The sequence below is a fragment of the Cnephaeus nilssonii genome (genome assembly GCF_951640355.1).
Source record: "Cnephaeus nilssonii genome assembly, chromosome: 11".
NCBI lineage: Eukaryota > Metazoa > Chordata > Mammalia > Chiroptera > Vespertilionidae > Cnephaeus > Cnephaeus nilssonii.
In genome coordinates this window covers 15,887,809-15,909,479 of record NC_137082.1, presented here as the reverse complement: position 1 = coordinate 15,909,479, position 21,671 = coordinate 15,887,809, and the positions used below count along the sequence as shown (strand labels likewise).

The 21,671-nt window shown below is 38.0% G+C and overlaps 1 protein-coding gene across 4 annotated transcripts in view; it reads right to left on the bottom strand.

Annotated features, from left to right (window-relative positions):
- Positions 1-21,671, bottom strand: part of RALGAPA2 (Ral GTPase activating protein catalytic subunit alpha 2) — a 294,639-nt gene that overhangs the window by 225,406 nt on the left and 47,562 nt on the right. For all 4 annotated transcript variants that reach the window (XM_079784888.1, XM_079784887.1, XM_079784885.1 and 1 more), the window contains exons 4-9: positions 16,747-16,804; positions 11,734-11,777; positions 8,580-8,757; positions 7,690-7,805; positions 4,557-4,695; positions 2,619-2,818 (exon numbers count right to left, since the gene is read on the bottom strand). In XM_079784888.1, coding sequence (XP_079641014.1) covers positions 2,619-2,818; positions 4,557-4,695; positions 7,690-7,805; positions 8,580-8,757; positions 11,734-11,777; positions 16,747-16,804 — 735 coding nt within the window. The remainder of the gene's footprint in view (positions 1-2,618; positions 2,819-4,556; positions 4,696-7,689; positions 7,806-8,579; positions 8,758-11,733; positions 11,778-16,746; positions 16,805-21,671) is intronic.

Below are 21,671 nucleotides of genomic sequence, written 5' to 3'. Positions count from 1 at the left end.
TTGTCCTAGCTGGTTTGGCTCAGTGGATAGAGCATCGACCTGCGGACTGAAGGGTCCTGGGTTTGATTCTGGTCAAGGGCACATGCCCAGGTTGTGGGCTCGATCCCCAGTAGGGAGCGTGCAGGAGGCAGCCAATCAATGATTCTCTCTCATCATTGATGTTTCTATCCTCTCTCCCTCTCCCTTCCTCTCTGCAATAAATAAATAAATAAATAAATAAATAAATAAATAAATAAATAAATAAAATGAGGAAGTAAATTTACTTTGGAAAAAAATACACAAAAAAACTTGTCATACATGATCTGTAACATAGTAATAGTATCCTAAGTGTGAACTCTATTTGGAACCAGCACTTAATATAATGTTTTAAAGGGCTTTTACAAGAGCAGCATATTCTTTGGAAAGACATTTTGGACCACTTCACTTAGAATCTAAGTCTTAGATAGTGATGTTCACTTTACATGGATAAAATTATACTAAATTTGAAATGCAATTGTATGTGCTTTTATTCCTGCAACTTCACTTCTAAAAGTTAATATTTAATTTTTTACACTGCTGCTTTTTCTAATGTTTAATATAAATGAAAAGCAGAACAAAGTAGACACATGTGAGATGAGGTGGGAACCAGAGTTGTAAGGCAGAGAAGGGAAAATATGAGACAACTGGTCAGCTGCATGATGACCCCCAAACGATGTCCATACCTAACCCCTGAAACCTCTGAAAGTTAGCTTACTAGTATATAATTTCATACAAAATTTTTTATACCCTAATTGGTAAATAAAAGTCTCTTGTCATGGCTCAGAACAAACTATGTTTCCCTGAGTGCTGGTGAAATCTGGGCCCATTTTATTTCCTCTTCTGTGAACTTCATCTCCTTTGTCCATTTTTTCAATTGGGCTGTTTGTCTTATCAATTTGTAGGCACTCTTTATATTGTAGAGATACGAGCTCTATTAATAACCATGATGTTACAAACACTTTCCTCAACTTGAGTGTGGCTTTATGCTATCTTTTGACACATAAATATTTTTCTGTTTTTTAAAATAAAGTAGAATCTCATTTCCTCTGTGGCTTGTGAGCTTTATCTCTACCTAAGGTGGTCTACTACTTGCCAAATTTATACATTCTCTAGATTTTTCTCCCAAGTTCTTTATCATTGTTTTTATATGTAGGCCTTTAGTCAATCTGACATTTGCTTATGTATGTGATACAAAGCAAGGAAGGTTCTGGGAAAGACAGACAGACAGCCAGGTCCTTTCAGCTTCAGGGCTATAGGTTACATTAGATATTCAGTGCTAATGTCAGTCTCATTCCTTTGCAGGAACCTCTGGTTTCTGTCAGGAAGCTGTATAGTTTTTTTCTTAATCCATGGAAGTCAAATGCCAGTTTAACTGTTTAACTAATTTTACCTGGGACTCAAAGGCCTTTTCAGTCTAAAGCATGACTTCTTTTCAGCTCAGGTAAACTTTCCTTTTTATTAGTTCAATTATTACCTTTCATTCTTTTCTCCTCTGCCCTCACAATATTTGCATGGTAGGTCTGGATCTGTTCTCAGATCTTATTTATTGATTTCCATCTCTTTGAATTTCTGCTCAGTGTTGTGGGATTTTTCTTCAAATATTAATTTTGTTCTCAGCAGTGATCATTACCTTCTTTGGTTAACTGGTATGTAATAAAAATGTAAGGTTTTCTAAAACTTTCAGCAAGTCTTTCGTTGTTCTTATTGTAGCTCTCTCTCTCTCAGTCTTCTTTGAAAATAAATTTCTCCAGTTCCTGGGTCAGTTCCTGTCGATGGGGCCACATGCTCTGGACCTGTCTGGTGCTTCTTCACCTGCCGGTTAGATGTGTGCACTTTCCCAACTCAGGCCGGGGTCACACTGCTCTGCTGAGAACGCTAAGGCAAACCTGCACTAAGTGGTCCACAATTCTTGTCCCTGTTCTTAGGAACAACAAAAAACTCACAAAGCCGTCACTCTTCTGTGAGTTGACTACTCTCTGATTTCCACAAGTGGTCCTGCTCTACTCAGCACTAAGTCCCTAAACAACTCAGCGTGCTGGTCAAGGCCAGCAAGAACCAGAAATCCCCATATAAGAAGTCTTCACCTAACACCTCGGAGCGAGACAGCCTTCTCTTCCAGGGCTCAACAACTTCCTCAAAATCCTGAGATGCTGATCCACCCTTCCCCTGAGTTCCCAAAGCACTTGGGAGTCTCACAGGTCTTCTCCATGGCCCACCAGAAAAATTCCTGAGGGCCTTCCATGTGCTGGGGATTGGCAAAAGCAAGACAGGCCCTGGTCTAACGCTCAGAGGTCACTGGTACCAGAGTGAAGGGGGGGAAATGAGAGGGATACAGGAGTGCGCACACAACAGCCATCTTCTCAGAATATCTCTCTCACCCCCAAGATTGCCTCATCATGGCAATGCCAATAGAATATAAGTGTTTCTAACTCAGAGCTTCTTCTGAAACTTTAGCATCACAGACAGGGCATGCCAAAAAAATGAGTCCTTACAACCAACAACCTGCAAGAACCAATAACCCTAATAATCAAGTGCTTTGTATGTGTCAGTGCATGATATTAAATATATATGAAGATATATAAAGAGGAGGAATGACATACCTGCATGATTTTAGGCAATACATCAACTCCATTTTTAGTGTTTTGTATTGTAGTTAGATACTTTTTTTCCAAAAAGAAAGTTACAATCCACTTAATAAAAACAACACGAGCTGCCATGTATGGAATTTTTGTACTATAAATGTTTTCAGTGTCTCGAGTCGTGTTAATGTACACTGGCTTTGGTCTTAAATGGGGAATATCTGTAAGAAAAATGAGCGCATGATTAGGTTAGTAAAACTTGACATTATGTAATTCCTACAAATATTTCAGTTTCCAAGCAAATAGACATACATTTGGTTGTCTGAATAGCAATTAAGATTAAAGAACCAGAAATTATTTAGAATGTCATCCTTTGGAAGGCTCACTTCTAATTCTGCCTTGCAATCTGACTAAGATGGGTGATGGTGGTTGTTACTGTTTACTTACAGCTGTGGTATACAGCTATGGAAAAACTAAGCTAATAACTCTTTCACAAATTTGAGAAATTACGAGATTATAATAGTGAAAATGTTTTCATATATGTTATAATGAATTTAATCTTATTTTATGATTGGAACAATTATAAAACCGTGTTATAAACATTTTTTCATCATTTTAAGTATCTTAACATCCAACACTATACTAATAAAATCAACCGAACTTCAGTTTTATATCCTTTTTCCTTTAGATAAATTCAAAGAAATAGAATCAGTATAATCTACTTTATATCTGAAAGAATTCAGAAAATCAAGTTTCATTTTTGAAGTATCAGATACCACCATTTCCAAAGAATTAATAAGAGGTTCATTTTCATTCTTTCTATTCCATAATTAATATGAAAATTATATTATAATGAATTTGAGATAACTACTTCCTGTAATTCCAACTCTCTTACTAATTTTTGTACATGCATGAGGCAGAAAAATTCTTAGCAAACAACTTTATATTTCGGAATGTTAATAACATACTATGTTTTCTATAACATAAACTACTAATGAAATCAGAAACAAAATTTGAAAAAAATACCCACATACTAAGCTAACAAAATACACATCCTAGTACCCTCACCGGCAGTATTTCTACGCCTTTCAAAATGCACCAAGTTTCAGTTGTTTCCCACGAGAGAGAGAGAGGGGGGGGGGGCGGGGAGAAAGAGAGAGTGCGTGCACGCATGTGGACAAATAAATGCCCACAGACAACTGAATTAATTGTCCACATTCTCCAGGTGGATTAATGTCCGTTGTAATCTTTTCCCCTCCCAAATGCTCTTAATTATTCATTGTCACTAATTTCACCTGCTTTAGATTAACAGGCAGAGGAAGATTTGCCTCACCTCTACCTCTCTAAGGGATGCTTCTGGCCTGTGAGTCCTTATTTCTTAAAGAAGGAAAACTTGAGAAGCTAAATAAAAAAATCCCTTACATTTCCTTCATCTCCAGGCTTACAGTCCCCAGGCTGCCCAATTGCCCAACATCTGCCCCTCCGTAAGCAGCTGAGGGTCGTCTCTGCTGGGTGAAAGATCCAGTGAAAAAGGCAAGGGCATGCTGTGGGCAGCTGTGTGGCCTGGGCTTGCCTATCTACTGAGCAAGGTCTGGGGTCACCACACCCTACCACCAGTAAGAGAAGACTTACTGAAATGTAAGCTTTATTTTTTTTTTACATTAAAAGATTTTAAATATAATTACACCCCCCAAAATCACAATTCATTGCAAATTATTTCGGAGTATGGAGCCACAGTTCCCTTTTATTGCTGTGAGTTGAGGTACATCTTAGTTTGTATAAACAATTAAAGCAGTTAAAATCAGTTATTAGGAAACTTTAAACCTCTTACAATAAAGTTAGCATTAAGTATAAGAAAAAGATTACCATTTTACTTAAAAATAATCAAAGATCGCTTTGAAAGAAACTGTACAGCTTCTCTGTGGAAATCCTCCTTATACAGCTCTTAACAGTACTTACCAAGTACAGGTTTGTAGATGTTTGTTAACTTAGTAAATGATGGAAATAAATGAGGAAGATAATACTTTCGAAACAATGTAAAAAGAAATTTAAAACCGGTATCTTGATTCTCCTTATTTTTCCACTCCAAGCTTGCAGCCTTTGGATATGTAGAAAAACACACATATATTTACATTTCAAATTAATGTATACTAAACTGATTTATTTTAAAAATTGACAAGTACTGATAATCATGTAATAAAATCATACCTTAAAACTCAAAAGATGACAAAAATGAATAATTCTAAACAAACCAGTAACTATGTTAAAAACATTTCTATCGAGTATTTAAAAAAATTACCCAACAATCTTGCTCTACCACATCATGTTCTTATTTTTTTCACATGTTCTTTAAAATAATTTAACATTCCTCATGCCCTTAAAACATCCAGTTAGATATAAAAGGTGCTTTTTTAAAAACTCAAAAAGGCCATTTATAATAAACAAGAATTAAGGAAACAAACCCTTATAAAGATTTCATCCAATGGTACCTCCATGCAAAATCAGTATCAAAAGGTGCAGCTATGGAATCTTGGAAAATGCATTGTCCTTACTAAAAGCAATCCACAGGACAGAAGAAGCTAGGGCTGCCAGTTCAGCCACACCTATTAGTGGGGTCTTAATACTTGTTAGAACACAGAGTGCCCTACACCAGAGTTTCCACAATTCCTTCATGACGCAGTCCACTTAGAAAATGATAACAGTTCAGCGCCTGAGCTAAAGGAACGAGGGGCTTTGGCGGCTCCTGGGCAGAGGAGCTCAGTGTCTGTACCCTGTCAGAAGTTCTCTGGGATGGGCCAAGGCAGAAACTCTGCTCTGAGGACTCACCCCACAGTGGGGGTGGGGGGAAGGAGGATGGACACGCACACATAATTCTGCACACAATTTAGGGGCTCAGTCTAAATAAAAACCTCCCCCAATATCAATGGCTTCCTTCCTCTTACGGGATCCTGATGATTTCCTAACTTACCTGAGGTCACACAGCTCATTAATGACACAGCTAGAATGAAAACCTGTCTCCCAACACATTGAAGATTGAGATACTCTATGCTCATCTGGGACATATGGAAGGCCCTGCCACTTCTGAAGAGTTTGAGATGCATGTAGAACGGGCCAGCAGAGCTAAAATGTGGAGCTTCTAGAAGATGACAGAATACCCCAGCAGGACTCCCATGATCTGGAGCCCTGTGTTTCTGGTGCTGGCTAAAGGAAATGGGGCAGGAAAGCAGCAAAGATCACCCAGCAGGACAGAGTAGTCAGAAAGAGCAGCCCAAGGCTGAATCTTTAGGGACAGCAGAGAGAAACACAGTCCCCCAAAGGAAACTGGAAAGAAGTAAAAGGGAGGAGGAAAGCCAGAATAAATCATGGGAGGAATCTCACGAAGGAGGGGCTGCCACTGTGAAATCATCTCAAAGACTGAGTACAGAACGAACGTAAGAGTATCTGCCTCTGGACTTGACCACAAGAACCCTTCATGTTCTTGAACCTCTCAGCAGTGACAGGGCAGAGGGAGATGGCAGAGGGTGTCAAGGAACGTCAGGTGAGAAAGTGGACTTGGCAAAGGTTATTACATCAACAAGCTTGGCATTGAAGGGAAGGACAGAGACCGGACTATACCCAGGAGGAACTCAGGGATGAGAGAAGTGTTCGCTAAGAGAAAAGCACTCAGTAGCTTTTTTCTAATCATATCAATGTTCAGAAATACAGACTAAGAGACATAAATCACTTATTGAAATCATAATTATTTCAGTTCTGTATTCAGTTGGTAAATGTAAGAGAAAGAAATATGTGACATATAGCAGACCTGTGCTGATGGCATGATGAGATAATTACATATGCTTTCATTCAAATCTCCCTGCCTGCTCTGCCTGTTCCGGACCCACCAGTCAGCCTCAGGGCCTGCCTCCTTCTCCATCCTGTCTCACTAGCATAGAGATCAGGGTTAGGGAAGGAATAAAGAGGCAAAAACAGTTTAATACACTATAGGATAATATAAACTATATATATATATACTGGTACGCATGCTTCTGCCCCAGTTCCTGGCACAGAGCTCTATAATCCCTGTAACATCTTAAGTGTTGAGAGCATTAGGGGCATCTTTTTTTCTATTGAGGTGACTCTGGGTGGGCTCCTGAATGGGGGCTGGTCACCAGAAAGACCAAGCCATGATGACAACTTGGAATTTTTAGCCCCTACCCGTACTCCCCATTTCTCCAAAAAGGGGAGAGGGACTGGAACTGAGTTAATGATCGATCATGGCTATGGGAGGAAACTGCCATAAAATCCCAACAGCAGAGTTTCAGTGAGCTTCCAAGTGGGTAAACACGTCCATGTACCAGACAGTGACGCATCCCAACTCAATAGCGACAAAAGCTCCTGCGCTAAACCTTTCCAAACCTTGCCCTATGTATCCCTTCACTTGGTTATTCACCTGTATCCTCTGTCATATTCTTTAATAAACTGGTAAACATAAGTAAATATTGCCCTGAGTTCTGTGAGCCGCTCTAGCAAATTAATTGAGTTTGAAGAGGGGGTCATGGGAACCTCTGATCTGTAGGCAAATTGGACAGAAGTTGTGGATAGCCTGGCAACTTACTACTTGGGCTTGGCATCTGAATGGGATGGAAACAGTCTCATTGAGACCTTAACATGTGGACTCTGATGCTATCTCCAGGCAGATAGTGACAGAGTTCAATTAAATTGTAGGACACCCAGCTATTGTCACATAGAATTGCTCATTAGGGGCTCAGTCTAAATAAAAACCTCCCCCAATATCAATGGGGTAAAAACTCAGATGAGCAGAAGTGTCATATGTGATATGTTCTGTGTGAATATGGTAATAATATTAAAGTAAAAGAGACACACAGATGGAGAGCTGAATTTTTCCCTTAACATGCACACTAACACAAAATAGTGTACATGCTCGGATTTTGCTGACGTGACCTGGCACATACTCTATGTTTAGTGAAATAGCACATAAAAACACCTCAAAAAGCAAAAATGCAAAATGTGGACAAATAGAAGAAAAGATAATATTTTTCTGTTTCCTACTGAGAATAAGAACATCACTGAATTATCTACGATTTGCTCTTACCTGAATAACCATATATTTCAACAGTATTTGAAGAAAAAAGCATGTTTGGTCCTCAGCAATCTTTTCCCCTGATATGGCTGGCAGGAGTGGAGTGATTTCCTCTGGATATATCTTTGCTGCAGAGTGGGAAATAATGAGAGCTCTTTCACCACAGTTAAATTTTAAACAGGGATTTTTAAAAATGGCCTCTATTAAAATACATCTATCCATCCACTGGAACTGCTCACACAGACCAAGCCAGTGTGCATGCAGGGCTGGGAAACAGGAGACAGAAGCCCATGAAGCCACCCCTACCACTGCACCATCCTTTTCCCTCTCACATTCTGCTTTGGTCAGTCTAAGATCAAATTCCTGTCATTTGGCAATAAAACTGATATGCAGCTATAAATCAATGGTCCTAAAAGGACATAAATGGCTGCCAGTAATAGTCCCATGAGGCCACTATTGTCCTTCCATGAATGTTACATGAAAATACACAGCTGCCAAAAAAGAACCTGGGTCAGCAGATGAATGTCCACTTATGAAACAACAGTAATGAGGACAAAAGACAGTACTTTCGGGCAGTGGATATGAATTGCATTAACAGCAACAAAAACACTCCAGACATACCATGTGTCTCTACTTTCTGCTATTGCCAACATCTATTCACTCCCTTCCATTCCTGTTTCCACCACTTCAGTAAACTTCTCTTGTCATCATTTCATATAAAATAGTCTGAAGTCTTTCAATTCTAATGTTTGTAAGACTCTTGTGACTATGAACAGGATTTCTCTCAAAAATTCATCTATAAAATCAAGATTTCTATTCAAGAAAATGGCAAACCAAGGAATTCCTTAATGTAACTTCAAGAGTCCTTTCAACCAGTAAGATCTGCTGCTCACATCACTCACCATCAGCTACACTAGGGCTCGGATTGATGAGTGTCTCCAGAGTACAGGGTCCTCTGGAGGACATGATTGCTGGGAAACCAGGCACGAGGCAAGCAAAAATCAGCACCTGCTCTTCTGCACAGTTTGTCTGAAGTGCTTGAAGCCACAGAAGAAACAGCCTGATTCCTTCACATCTTATCTAAAAACAAAATTAAAAGTAACAAAATTAAACATACGTATTTGTAGAAATGCATTTTAATGTAGCATCAGTTCTGAGAAAGAAAAACCAGAGGTGAAGGGTACTGTTAAAGTACTGCATCAAGTTCTTTACTTAGAGACAAGTAAATAAGGATACTGCAATACAGCACAAAGGTTAAGAGCTTGGGTTCTGGAGCCAGAGTGCCCGTGTTCAAATGCAGGCTCTGCCACTTTCTAGCTTAGCTGTGACCTGTGGAAAACCATTTAACTTCTCTATGCCTTAGTCTCTCCACCTGTAAAATAGGGATAATAATAGAATTTACCACGAAGTACTGATATGGATTGAGTGAGTTAGAAAAGTGCCTGGCTCACAGCAAGCACTGTGTATTTCCTATTAAACATATTTCATTCCATAGGCACAATGCCCATATCATCAACACTCAATTACCCATGAAAACAATGCAAAAAAATCTTCCTCCAAATTTACACTGTGCTTTGGACAGCATTCATGTCATGTCACTACAATAGGCATAAGTCCAATGCTCCTGTAAATCAGAACACTTAGCGCTAAATAAGACTGAAGAACTGGCTCTGAAGCATAGTAATGATCCCTCCTTTGGAAAAACTGCTGTTTGAAACTGCTGTTTTGAAGTTCTCTGCTATTTCTTGCTAGTCCCTTGTTCCATAAGTCAACTCTGTTATTTTTAGACTGTCTCTTATTCTGTAAAAATAACTTTGTTTTTTAGCTTGAATAATAGAAAAAATAAACTTAACTGTCTGACCTTGCAAGCTAGCCATCTAACGTAAGGGGCTGATAAGCTGATACTGATAATATTCTCATGCCAGGTGTTTGTTAGATATAATATGTACTCAAGGTTACAAGCTGTCTGTATAGATATGATATGTACTCAAGGTTATCTGCAAAAATAACTTACACAAAGACCTAGAAGGATATAAAAAGGGAATACTCCTTCCTTAGTTTGTTCAGAATTTGACAGAGATATTCTGCGTGTAATAAAGATGACTCCTAACTAGTTGGCTCATTAAGGCGTCTTGTATCTAGCTCGCTGATTTATGATACAACAGCTCAATGGGCTGGGGAAGCTCTCATGTCCCTATCTATTCTCTCCAACACCTTTGCTATGTTCTAAATGGTGAGGATCACTGGTAGAAAACATCTATAGAGGCACCTGTGTCCTTCCTCCTCCTCTACACTTACTTTCAACTTCATTCTATTCTAAGAATTCATAAACACCGGTACTTCCATTTCTATATACCTAAATGGCTGAAAAGATAACATCAATGAAAGAAGCTAAATAAGCAAAAGAGATGAAAAAGTGTCAGACAGAGCTGAAAGATTAGTGAGCTCCAAATGTAGGCAACTGAGGGACTGCCTGGTCGCCTTTCAATTACAACAAGGTACGATCCTGCCAGAGTGAGTATTCAAGCCAAACAGGAGGCTCTACAGAAAAGCCAAGAGGAGGAGAAAGGCCAAAAAAAAAGAAGAAAAAAAAAAAGATTGGCTAACACCCCATAGAAGTCAAATTCACACAGACAAGTGGCAGTGCTACTCCTATTAACAATGGACTCCACGGTGTACTTTCAGACCTGCTAGTGAACTGACTACTCATCTGCACAAACCCCATGGCCACTCACATCTGGCCTATCCCCAAGCAGGCAAATTAAGTAGTGACATTACTGAATGCATAAAGCTATTCAGAGACAGACAAAAAATGACATGGTACTATAGATACCTAATCAAATTATATTAAATTTAACAAGAAGAAAGTTCAAAATTCTATCACAAGTCCCCAATATTTTTATGCTAACTGTATTTAAGGTAACTAACATAAATAAGGCCAATAGGAAACATGAGATAGCAACCTGACAGGTTTCAACTGTAAGACTATTAATTATAATAGGAGGGACAAAATACAGAATCTATTGTGAAGCTAGAGTAGCTCGCCTCCTTTTTTCAGCATGTAAGAGATATTTAACATACCAAGTTTAAGTGGCTATGATGGTTTAAACTGGTATAAAACCAAAAAATGTAGTAGCTTACTAAAGGCACACTCATAACTTAATGAGCTACAAGTGAATTACCTTCCATAAAATATACATCTCAGGCTGGCTTCTTTTGCCAATGATGTTTTAGTGCCATCTTATCCCAGCATCAAATGGTTTGTCATTATAAAAGGCATATTCATTTTAAAATAAGACAATTTTAACTTAAATTACAAGATCAATCTGCTGTACATCAATAAATATTTAAGAGGAAGGCTCTGCTCTTCTTTCCCATACAACGGTGCTCAAAAATAATTCAGAGACAACAATAATTTTAACAAGATTACTGCGTGGACAGAATCATGCACGTTAGCTCTGAAGCTTAGAAAGGTTCAGCCCCTTCCCTTTTCTGATGATAAAATTGGGGCAGTTAGTACCTTGCCATTGGTTCCCTAACTGTATACAGCAGAATCAAAATCAGAATTCCAAACTCCAAATCCCAAGCCAGTTTCTCCTAATAATATTTAAAATGTCTATCACAGTAAGTTACGATGTAAGAACAAAACTAACAATATTGGAAATAAAATTTCTCAATTAAAAATAAAAACTAAGCCCTAGCCAGTTTGGTTCAGTGGATAGAGCATCAGCCCACAGACTGAAGGGTCCCAGATTTGATTCAGGTTAAGGGCACGTACCTCGGTTGAAGGCTTAGCCTGGTTGGGTGCATGCAGGAGGCAACCAATCGATGTTTCTCTCTGTGTGTCTCTCTCCTTCCCTTCCACTCTCTCTAAAAATCAATGGAAAAATATCCTTGAGTGAGGATTACCAAAAAAATATTAAAATAAATAAAATAAAACTAAAAACTAAGTCAAGTGGCTTTTAAAGTTCTTTTCAAATGGCCTAATTTTGTTACTTTATGGAATAACTTAAAACTAATAAAAAATGCCATTACACATTCATCTAAAATAAATACCTTAACAGAATTTCCAGTGTGTAGAAGCTTCTTTAAAGTTGAGCCTGAAAGTTTAAAACAATAGATTAGAAATGGAGTATATAAATTTAAGAAAAGAAAAAATGTTTTTATAATAAAAGATAAAAAATAAAAGGAAGAAGGCTGGCCTTCAAAAACAAAGCAATGTCATGGAAGGAGAGATGTTTTTAAGATAAAAGTACTTTGAATATGAACCTTTTCAAAATTCTTTTAAAAGAGTCAAAATGATTGATATTAAGGAAACACAGATGCCCACGCACATTAAGGAACTCTTTTCAAATAAGAACAAATTTGTGCAGTGAGGATATAAAAGCAGAAGGTTTCAACATGACAACTGGTGATAAGTACCTGAGAGCCTTGTCTGGCCACTTTAAGTATTTCTTAACACCATAAATTCACGAAGATATTTCTACTCTAACTTTACCATTATGAAATCCTCTTCATTTTAATTTCAAAAAGTTTATCTGTATATATCTTACCTTTTTGATTTTTAAACTTATCCAAACTATGATTATACATACCCCCATCTCTTCAACCCTACTGGTTGCCACTACATTGATTCATGTGAAAAAAAGAATTAATGAATAAGTAAAATCTAATTAGTTGAATTGATTCTCTGAATTTCTAACTTCTATTGGCTATCTTTTATTGTATTTATAAATTATCTTAAATGTAAGTCTTACTACTTTTGAGGAGGCAGTAAGAATATCAAGGCTGGGACTAGGATGAGAAGAGTGAAGATTCTGCAAAAAAAATTAAGGAGGCAACAAAAACTCAGTAGTCAAAACAAATATCTTAATGAAATAGTTTTTAAAATTAATACAAAAAATCCATGATGAACAATATTAAAATTTTACATAAGTATCAATATTGAGCTGAGTCATACTGGAGCCTGGGGTAAAAGGAAAAATACATACCACCATATATTTTTTAATGTATTTTTAATGGCCAAATTTCCCAAAAATTTTAAAATGTTGAAAAAATACTGAAAAATCAAAAAAAATCAATATTGAAAAATATTTTAAAATCACATTATTTAAATATTTTATTTATAAAACAAAATGTACTATAATTTTGCTTTCTTGGCTATAACAGAACCAAATTCATCAATATTTTCTAAATCTACTTTCTTGCTTATCTCATTTTCAATTCCAAGAATTGCCATTCTTGATAATTTCTACTCAGAAAGAACTGACAATCATTTAAAGATCTTTTTCAAGGCCATAGTTCACAAAGATAGTTCGAATCTAAATTTAACATTATAAAATCCTTTCTTCATTTTAATTTTTTAAGAACTCCCTCTATATATCATGCCTCAAACAATTAATAAGAAATGCAGCATGCCCCTCCTCCCCGCAACCAGCAAAGGGGCAAAAACATAGAGAAATGCCCTCTGGGGGGCTGGCCTGCAAGGTCTGCTGAAAGCTGCCAGTGGAGCAGAAATACAGAACCTTCTGGCACTATAAACGTCTATGATAAATGCAAGAGAGCAGCAGTCCACTGGAGGAATTTGAAATTAACAAAAATTAACTCAAAATGAATCAAGGACATAAATGTGAAACATGTAAGTATAAAACTTCTAGAAGAAGACACAGGAGAAGATCTTTATGATTTGGGTAAAATAGAGCATAGGAAATACAGTTGATAATATTATGCCAGATGGTGCTTAAAAGATTGGATGGATCACTTTCTAAAACATGACTGTCTATCCACAATGCTGTACACCTGAAGCTAAATAAAATAATACTGAATGCCAACTGTACTTGAAAAATAACATATTTATTAATTTTAAAAAATGTTTATATAGCACTGTTCTTCCTATTACATACAGAATACTAGACTTAGAATGTAAAAAGCTAAAATAAGTAAGGATAGCAGAAACCAAAAATGTCAGCTATTGACTACTGAAAAGCTTCCTGCACTAGCCTCAGAGATTGTGCAAAAGTCAAGATGCCAAAGCTAAGACAAAATTTAAGGCACATTCCTTTCCTTTGAAATCTGGAGTTTCATTATAGTTTCTTAGTTTCTACAACTAACTTGGTCAATACCTTGAGTGACAAATAGTAATGGTTTTAACAAGTCCAAATAAACTGGGAAGAATGCACGAGGTATAGTTAGGTACATATAAAAGTGTAGAATTACAAATACATAATCCCTAATAAGCAATTGCAAAATCTGAAAAGCTAAGAAATCTGAAGGTTTTTGTGTAATTTTTAGTGTACAGGAACTGACCTCCTCTGAACTCATGTGATGTCAATACCTGACTAACCTGAGGTTCTTTTGAATTAGCCCACTGATGATGGATACTCATATGTTAGGCTACATAAGTAATAACTCTCTTGGTTACAGGGTGTTGCCCAGATCCCTAGGAGTGTTATATACAGACATTAGCAGTGTGTTAATATTCACTGTACATCAATACACCACAGTGCCATTCTAAATCTGAAATATTCTCATTCCAAAGCACATCTAGCTAGAAGATCATCATAAAAGGGATGTGGACCTGTCTAACACCAATTCCTACCCAGTTTGATAAATCATGGAAAAATATACTTATCTGAAAAGAGCCTGTTTGATTCAAGCACTAAGTATATAATCAATTATAAGAATTCCTTTACATGCAAATGGTTAAACTTCAGCCATGTTCTGAAACATGGCTCATTCTGAGTACATTACAGGGCCAGCTTATTCTACATACTACATAAGCTAGATAAACAACACCTGCTCTTATGATGGCTCAGGAGACCTAGTACTTTGTAATCCCAACCCAGGAGTCAGTGTTCCTGGTAAGATGCTATCAAAGCTACTTGTACCAGCAATTTTAATAGTAACTATTATGTGGTACTAGGCAGAAGTAAAGTACTACCACATACTGTCTAGTACATTCACAAAGTTTCACAACATATTTCGCAATTTAATTTCCACACATAGTTCTAATAAATTTATTCATGCTGAGAGGAGCCTACCAGTCTTCAGACATTTTAAAGTACTATCTGAAGAAAATGAGTATAGTTTTCATATAAATGACACACAAAATTGAAAGATTATAGCTAACACAGACTAAACAAACATACTGCATGTAGTTATTTCTCATTGTCACCAGTTCCTGCTATATCATGGAAAATAACAAATCCCCATGATGAATCTTTAGATTATACTTAACATTTGATTTTTTAAATTTTACTTTAATTTAAATATACAAAGTCAAAGCATCAATTAGCAGAAATGCTATCAACAACTCTCTAAAATTTAAAGAAAAACCTTCTCTGTGTGTTTAAAAGATTTAAAGACCACGGCACTTATCTTTAATAATTTAGTCACTCAGTTCAATAGATGTATGTACCATATATACTTTACTTTCTTTACATTTATAACATACTAGAGGCCCAATGCATGAAATTCATTCAAGGAGCTCAGCCCTCGCAGCTGAGGCAGCTTGCCTCGGCCCTTGCAGCCAGCTCCGCCCGGAAGGTCATCTGGAAAGGTCGTTTGGCTATCTGTTCTAATTAGCATATTACACTTTTATTATTGTAGATAACTTTAAACTGTTTATATAAGAGTCAGTCACATTTTTCACATAAATAATCCCAAATTAAAATTAACATTCTGAATTTTAGAATACCCACTAAATGTGCCATGTTCTTTCAGATTCCATGTCTTTATATATTGATTTTTCCACCTAGAAAGCCCTTTCCACACTTGCCTTTCAAGGCTCAGATTAAAATTACCTCTCTTGTGTTACTCAATTCCTCTGAATAGAATTATTCAACTTTTCTTCTTTGCTACCATTATACTTCTTTCAAAGTGACAGTTATACTGTCAGAATTATTCTTTCTCATTTAACCCCCACTAGGCAATTGGCTTATACATGGACGGTGAGATATTCTTTGCTTTTGCCCCAGAACTTTGCACACAAATATCTCTCCTTCAGTAAATATTTGAATGTATGAATGATCAAATAGTTAACATTCCATAATAAGGCTATGTTCTCCTCAAATACAATCCTATATAATCCTATTTAATGAAAGGCTAATATGCAAATCGACCAAATGGTGGAATGACTGGTCGCTATGACACGCACTGACCACTAGGGGGCAGATGCTCAATGTAGGAACTGCCCCCTGGTGGTCAGTGCGCTCCCACAGGGGGAATGTCACTCAGCCAGAAGCTGAGCTCACGGGTGGCGAGTGCAGCGGCGGTGGCAGGAGTCTCTCCCGCCTCCACAGCAGTCGGACATCCCTCGAGGGCTCCCGGACTGCAAGAGGATGCAGGCCGGGCTGAGGGATTCCCCCCACCCCCACCTGGGTGCACAAATTTTGTGCACCAGGCCTCTAGTCATCTAATAAAGGAAAGTTGTAAGAAATGTCAGTCAGTCTTCTAAGGCTAAAGGACTAAACCAACACTTTAAACAGGAGGTCAAGTTCACAAACAGTATCACAAATTACTCCAGTTGTGCTGTGAATACTACATTGAGATGTAATGTCCAATGTCAAGAGTTGGACAGAAAGGGCAGTCATGGCAACTTGTTCTATTTCAAGTTCCCTCTTGCTGCCACATTTTACAGCATTCAAACAAAAGAATTTTGAGTAAATGATTAAAGCTTGAAGAACAAGATATTTTTGTAAGTAAAAATGTAAAATTACTTTAAAATTCTCTAGATCAATGTTTCCAAACTTTTTTGCACAGGAATCCCTGGGGCTCTAATTTAAAAGCACAGACTACAATTCAGCAGGTCTGGCTGGGCCTGAAATTCTGCGTTTTTTAACAAGCTCTCTGTTGAGCATGCTGCTGCTTCTACCAACCACATTTTAGCATAGAAAAATATTATATTTTCCTTCAAAGTCCAGGTTGGTCTTGTCTTGGTTTTAACTAGCATACCCTTGCTGATCTTCCTTGCAATAACCTATCTTGATGGTGTTAATTATTTTAAAAAAATACTGACAATTCAATAAGAAGAAATTTATATTACTTTAAAAAATATTTAATTGTTCTTACCTATACTCTGGTAATGCCACCGAAAGAAAATGCGTTCAGGTAGAAACTGTAGTATTTTCTATAAAAAAAACCAACAACAACAAAATCATAAGACATAAAAAGAAAATAAACTACAAATGAAATTAAATTTTTTCATGACAAGCCCATAGTGATTACTATATATGTTTCAGAAAAGAAAAAAAAATGATTTGTAATAACATATATACTGTACTTTATCCTGTACCCCTATGGGAACAGCTTCTTTTACTTGCCCCATGCAAGCTTCCTGAATGTTTTTTAAAGAGATTACTATCCCAAGTTTAATTCCCCCTATAGGTGACCATGATAAGAGGGTGACTGACCATGGCTAGAAAGCTAAAGGCATAAACAGGCAGAGGCTGCCACTAATTCACTCCTTACAGCTTGACAGCAAATTCTTTCTTTAAAGGGGGATGTGAGGAGCACATCTCTATGTCTGCCACAATAATATGCGAATGATTAATTAGAATGTTCTCATCATATGAAGAGACCGTAGAACTAAGAGAAGGGTACCCTATTTCAGGGTCACAATCTATACTGACAATGCTTCTCATCTGTTGGCTGTTGCCTCATACTGATGGAAGCCTGGGTCCACTGAGTCCTTCCTGTATTTTTTCTGCCTCCTTCTTGAGCAAACGATACAGCAGAGACCCAGTGTCTTATTTTCTCATGCATTTTCCTCCAAGGGGACTTGGCACATCAGCTACATTTCAGGATCATCTTCTGATCCCATCTTGCCAGTTAATTTTAAAATGTCTTATAGAAAACACTAAGAAAATTACTGTAGAGGTCCGGATAAATCTTATCTTGGACTAGACGAATGCCTGGCATGGCCCACTGTTCTTTAGTCAGGAAACCAATTTGGCACTGAGTCATGCTTTTCAGATTTCAGATATTTATTTGTTTTCATGATTTAGGTTTCTTTTCTTAGTATGCAACGAAGAAAAAATGTCTTTTTAATATACAGAATAATAAAGAATACAGCAAGTTGATGTATCTAGATGCTTGGGTACTTTCAGTTAGACACAAGTATCTCTAACTTTTCTGTTGGGCCTATCACCATCATCACTTCTGAATAAAAGTTTTCAGACTTAAAAAGTGGATGAATTTTAAAGACACTTAAAAATAAACTCAATAATGTTCAGGTATGAAACACTATGCCCAATGCCAGAGCTACTAAAAATATTTCTAAAGGGACAGAATCTTATAGAACTCAAAGGCCAAAACACCATCCACACTGAAATTTCTTTTTGCACCCAAACATTGCAATGGCCATTTTTATATACTAAATCTATGAGGTCAATAAAAATAAAGACCCACACAACCATCTGTATCTAAATGCTAAGCCTGTCCCCCGGAAAGTCCCAGATGAAGCCTACTTCACTGAGGCATATACAATATGGCATTTCTACTGCAGCCGATATTCTAAACTACACTACTGTGAATGCCATATAAACTATTGACACCTTATAGTTTCACTGGAGAGTAAAATAAAAAAAAATTTCAGGAAAGCCACACAGTGTGAATAAATATTACTTTTCAGAAAAACACATGGCTCTGTTTAATGCTCAGTGCTCAGCTACATCTATATGGTAATCCATTATAGCACACTCGAAATCAAAATTAGGTATTACTAACTGATCAGCACAACAGGGAATCTGTCATTCTTTTAACTGATTATCCATAGTTCTTTCTTCTTCAGAACCTACTGCATGACCAGGAATAATGTGAAATATAAGCTGGAGTTTGTACAAGATGCTATGGTATATGTTAAAATTGCTATCATTGTCCCGTGCACTGAAGGGTCATGAGTTCAATTCCTGATAAGAGCACATTCCAGGGTTGTGGGTTGGATCCCTGGTCAGGCACGTGTGTCAGGCAACTGATGGATGTTTCTCTCTCACATCAATTTTTTCTCTCTCTCCATCCCTTCCTTGCCTCTCTTTCTAGAATCAATGAAAAGCATATCCTCAGGCGAGGATTAAAAAGAAAAAAGAAAATTGCTGGCTGTAATTAAATTTTTGTGGGGAAACAGTTTTTTTTCAAATAATTACCAAATGATTGCAATATACCCCAGTAGATTCACACTTGATTTCAATTCCACTTAGAAAGGCAAGACAATGGATAATGAGAAAAATATTACATATTAGCTCATATAAGGTATACTAAAGCAATGACCAACAAAACATATCCCAAAGTAGAGGAAAAGGAGAGAAACTTTCCTGAAACTAGCTGCATGATACAAGGATGCTAGGTAAAGAAAATGTTGACCAGGAAGAGAACAGAAGTCCAGTAACCTTTTGAGGTATAAATGCTCAGAAAACTATGATGAGAACTGAGTAGTTATGTTTAACAGAAACATCCTGTGCATGCCTGAGCCAAAAGAATAGTCTGGCTTTAGAAGGACCCAAGTGAGTAGGAGCCCAGCGGCATGGACACTTCCAGGTAGACCTATGGAAAGAGCAACTTATTCTTCAATTGTCTTGGGCCTGGCCACTCATCTCTTAATACAAATGACTTGACTTCCTGATATGGACAAGGTATTTTCATTGAGCTCTGAATGTCAACACTTGTTTGGAATCTTAAATTTTAAGAGAAATAGAACTAAAATAAGGAACAAATAAATAAATAAACAAACAAACAAACAAGGAGACCAGAAACAGACTCATAGATACAGAGAATATTTTGATGTTTGCCACATAGGAGGGGGGTTGGAATGGGTAAAAAAGGTGAAAGGATGAAGAAGTATAAATTCAGAGCTACAAAATATCATGGGGATGTAAAGTTTAGTATAGGGAATACAGTCAATCTATATATATAAAAAGCCAGCAACCGTAACGGCCATAACAACTGTAATGACCGGTTGCTATGACGCCCACTGTGGCCAGCGAACCAGCCCGATCATGGGGTGGGGCCGGCCAGCCAACCTCACGGCCCCTCCCTGCTGCTGGCCTGCCCCTGATCGGACTCTCCCACCCTGATCAAGAGTGGGCTGCCAGCCAAACACACCCTCCCTCCCCCCTAGCCAGCCCCACCCCCGATCAGCCCGCCCCACCACAATAGGCGCGCAACCTCTCGCCCCCGCCAGCCCGCCCCTGATCACACACCCCACCCCAATAGGGGGAGGGGCTAGCCAGCCAACCTCCTGCATCCCCTCCCCCTGGATGGCCACGCCCCAATGGGCCCCCACCACCCTGATCGGCCCACAGCCCCTCCCCCTGGCTGGCCCCGCCCCTGATCGCCCTCCCCCCACCCCATCAGGGGCAGGGTCGGCCAACCACCCATGGCCCCTCCCCCAGGCCGCTGGCCCTGATTGGCACCCTCCACCCCATTTGGGGGTGGGGCCGACTGGCCCACCACCCACAGCCCCTCTCCATGGCCGGCCCAACCCCAATCGGCCCCCAACCCCAATAAGGGGTGGGGCCTGCCAGCCAATCACCCGGGGCCCCCCAGCTGGCCCGGCCCGGCCCTGATCGAGCCCAGATTGGGGCGGGCCTGCCAATCTCCCTCCACCTCCACCTCCTGACAGGCCCAGCCCCAATCTGCCCCGATTGGGGCTGGGCCAGCCGGACCCCACCCGTGCATAAATTCGTGCACTGGGCCTCTAGTAATATTATAAGTATGTATGGTGTCAAATGAGTATTAGATTTATTAGAGTAATCACTTTGTAAGTAATATAAATGTCTAATCACGGGGATGTACACATGAAACTAATATAATATTGTACATCAACTATAAACGGAAAAATAAAAATTATTTTAAATAAACCATAATGAGATAATACCTCATACCTGTCAGAATAGCTATCATCAATAAGTGTTGGTAAGGCTGTGGAGAAAATAGAACCCTCATACACTGTTGGTGAAGATTGCAAATTGGTGCAGCCACTATGGAAAACAGTATGGAGCTTCCTCAACAAATTAAAAATGAAATTGCCTCATGACCCAGTAATTCCACTTCTAGGTATATATCCAAAGAAAACTAAAACACTAATTCAAAAAAATATATGTACCCCTATGTTCACTACAGCGTTTACAATAGCCAAGATAGGCAATCTAAGTGCCCATCAATAGACAAGTGGATAAGAAAGCTCTGGTACATATGTACGTACAATAAAATATTATTTGGCCATAAAAAAGAATGAAATTTTACCATTTGCAATGGACCTACAAATTATTATGGTGAAAGAAGTCAGACAGAGAAAGACAAATATCATATGATTACCTTAGATGTGGAATCTAAAGAACAAAATAAAAAAACAAAACGAAAAACAGAGAAAAAACTAAGGATTGCCTGAAGGGAACAGGAGGCTGGGTGAAAAAGTGAAGGAAATAAGAAGTACAAATTGGTAGTTACAAAATAGTCACAGGATATAAAATACAGCATAGGAAATATCGTCAATAATATTGTAATTACATATGGTGCCAGGTGGGTACTAGAATTATCGGGGGGATCACTTCGTAAATTATATAATTATCTAACCACTGAGCTGTACTAATATAAAATAATATTAAAACTATTATAAAATAATACTGAATGCCAAAAAATGTTTACAAAAAATCCAATAAAATCTGTTTAATTTACTCAGTTGAATTTTGTTAACAGTTTAAAATTGTTCAAATTGAAATTTTTTAAATAATAAAAACACCCTGCCTGGCCAGCATGGCTCAGTGGTTGAGCATGGACCTATGAACCAGTTTGATTCCCGTCACAGCACATGCCCAGGTTGCAGGCTCAATCCCCAGTGTGAGGGATTCAGGAGGCAGCCGATCAATTATTCTCTCTCATCATTGATGTTTCTACTTTTCTCTCCCTCGCCCTTCCTCTCTAAAATCAATAAAAATATTTTTAAAGAAATAAAAAATAAAAACACCTGAAGCTAATATAAAATAATATTGAATGAAAAT